At 43.5% G+C, this 1,597-nt stretch overlaps 1 protein-coding gene across 1 annotated transcript in view; it reads left to right on the forward strand.

Moving 5' to 3' along the window:
- ache (acetylcholinesterase (Yt blood group)) overlaps window positions 1-1,354 on the forward strand; it is a 27,514-nt gene extending 26,160 nt beyond the window's left edge. The window contains exon 9 of the mRNA XM_005752987.1: window positions 145-1,354. Coding sequence (XP_005753044.1) covers window positions 145-266 — 122 coding nt within the window. The 3' untranslated portion in view covers window positions 267-1,354. The remainder of the gene's footprint in view (window positions 1-144) is intronic.
- Window positions 1,355-1,597: the final 243 nt, after the last annotated feature.

Consider the following 1,597-nt stretch of genomic DNA (forward strand, 5'->3'; position numbering starts at 1 on the left):
CTTTTGGGATCTTACAAAGCTTCAAACGATGCGTCGACTATTAAAACTATCAACGAATCGTGACTAGTCGACAAATCGTGGCAGCCCTACTTCAAGCTCAACTGCTAACCGTTTTTGCTGTTCTGTCTCTGTTTCTTCTCTCAGACAACATAGATGAGGCAGAACGTCAGTGGAAGGTGGAGTTTCACCGCTGGTCTTCCTACATGATGCACTGGAAGAGTCAGTTTGACCACTACAGCAAGCAGGAGCGCTGCACTGACCTCTGAGCGCCTCAGCGAGGAGACGACGGAGAGAAGAGCGGCGAGCGAGCCGTGGCTGTTTTCCTCCATAGTTCCTGAGTGAAGGCTGACATCTTTTTGTGGTTCTTTTGGTTCACAGCATACACAAGCAGAGGCACTGTTGTCATTTATTTATATTATTTATAATATTTATTGTTTTGTTTTTTTTATTTGTGTATGTGTGTCTGTGGAACTTAAGGGCTGTGGAGTAAAACTTGTCATTGGAGGAGTAAAGATGCGTCATTACCTCGAATGTGTGTGCGTAACTATGTGTGCGTCTCAGAAACCGCCCAGTTTGACTCAGATAACTTAACTGACCCGTCACACTGCTCCACTACGGATTTACTGTAACCTCACGCGTCTCTGTGGTCATCTCGTCACTTTTTTTGCTTTCTGGGGATTTCTTCTTTCCAACATATCCGTTGTATTTTTGGTCTCATCACTGTTTTGTTTCTCTTTTATTTATTTAGTTATTTTTATTAATACTGTTACAACCACTACTCCCATTACCTGTACTGGTCTTGCTTTGTTTGTGTGTTTCTCCTGTGGTAAGCCATATACTATTTTGCATTTATCTAACTGTTGCTGTGTGTGAAAACATCAGATTCCTCACATTTTACTCAATGTTAAAACTGCTGTATTCTAGTTTGATGTGAGATGTAGATAGTATATTACATCCAGACCAACTGACTGGTGCCTAACTCGCATTATATTACAAGTTCACTCAGTTTCACAGTTGAATGGAAACAGAAACGAGTCCCGTTGATGTTTATGGGTCCTCTTGAGCATCGCCTGTCTGTTGAAGCACGTCGGTGCTCAGTTCTTCTAAATGTTCAGCCTTCCTGTGAGGGTCGATTCTTCTGCACAACTGCACTGAATTGTGCATGTGTGCGTGGCCACTCAGTGTGCCACTCATGTGTGAGACAGTAAGCTCGATCTTTCTTTTCCTCCTTTTTTCTGTCACTCCTTCTGTTTGTCTTCCACCACAACAACCCTTCATCCAGTCCCTCTCTCTGCTTTCTGCCTCTCCACTCTAGTTGTCATCTTCATCTCTAATAAACCTCCACCCACCCTCATTTCTTTCTTACTCTTTTCCTTTATCCATTATTCCCGCCTCTCCCTTCCTGTTTCTCACTTTTATGTTAGGCCTTTTCCATTCCTCGTTTGTTTCCTTTCGCTCCCTCCTTTTAGTTATTCCTTATTCATCATCTGCCGTATCTGTCCCTCCTTCCTTGTCGGCTCTGTTACATCACTGCTCCCTCTCCCATCCCCCTTCCTTGGTGCTCCTGCTTTGTTGTTAGTCTAATGGAGGTAGAGTA

Source organism: Pundamilia nyererei, unplaced genomic scaffold, assembly GCF_000239375.1.
Source record: "Pundamilia nyererei isolate P.nyererei 1_Seehausen unplaced genomic scaffold, PunNye1.0 scaffold00393, whole genome shotgun sequence".
Taxonomy (NCBI): Eukaryota; Metazoa; Chordata; class Actinopteri; order Cichliformes; family Cichlidae; genus Pundamilia; species Pundamilia nyererei.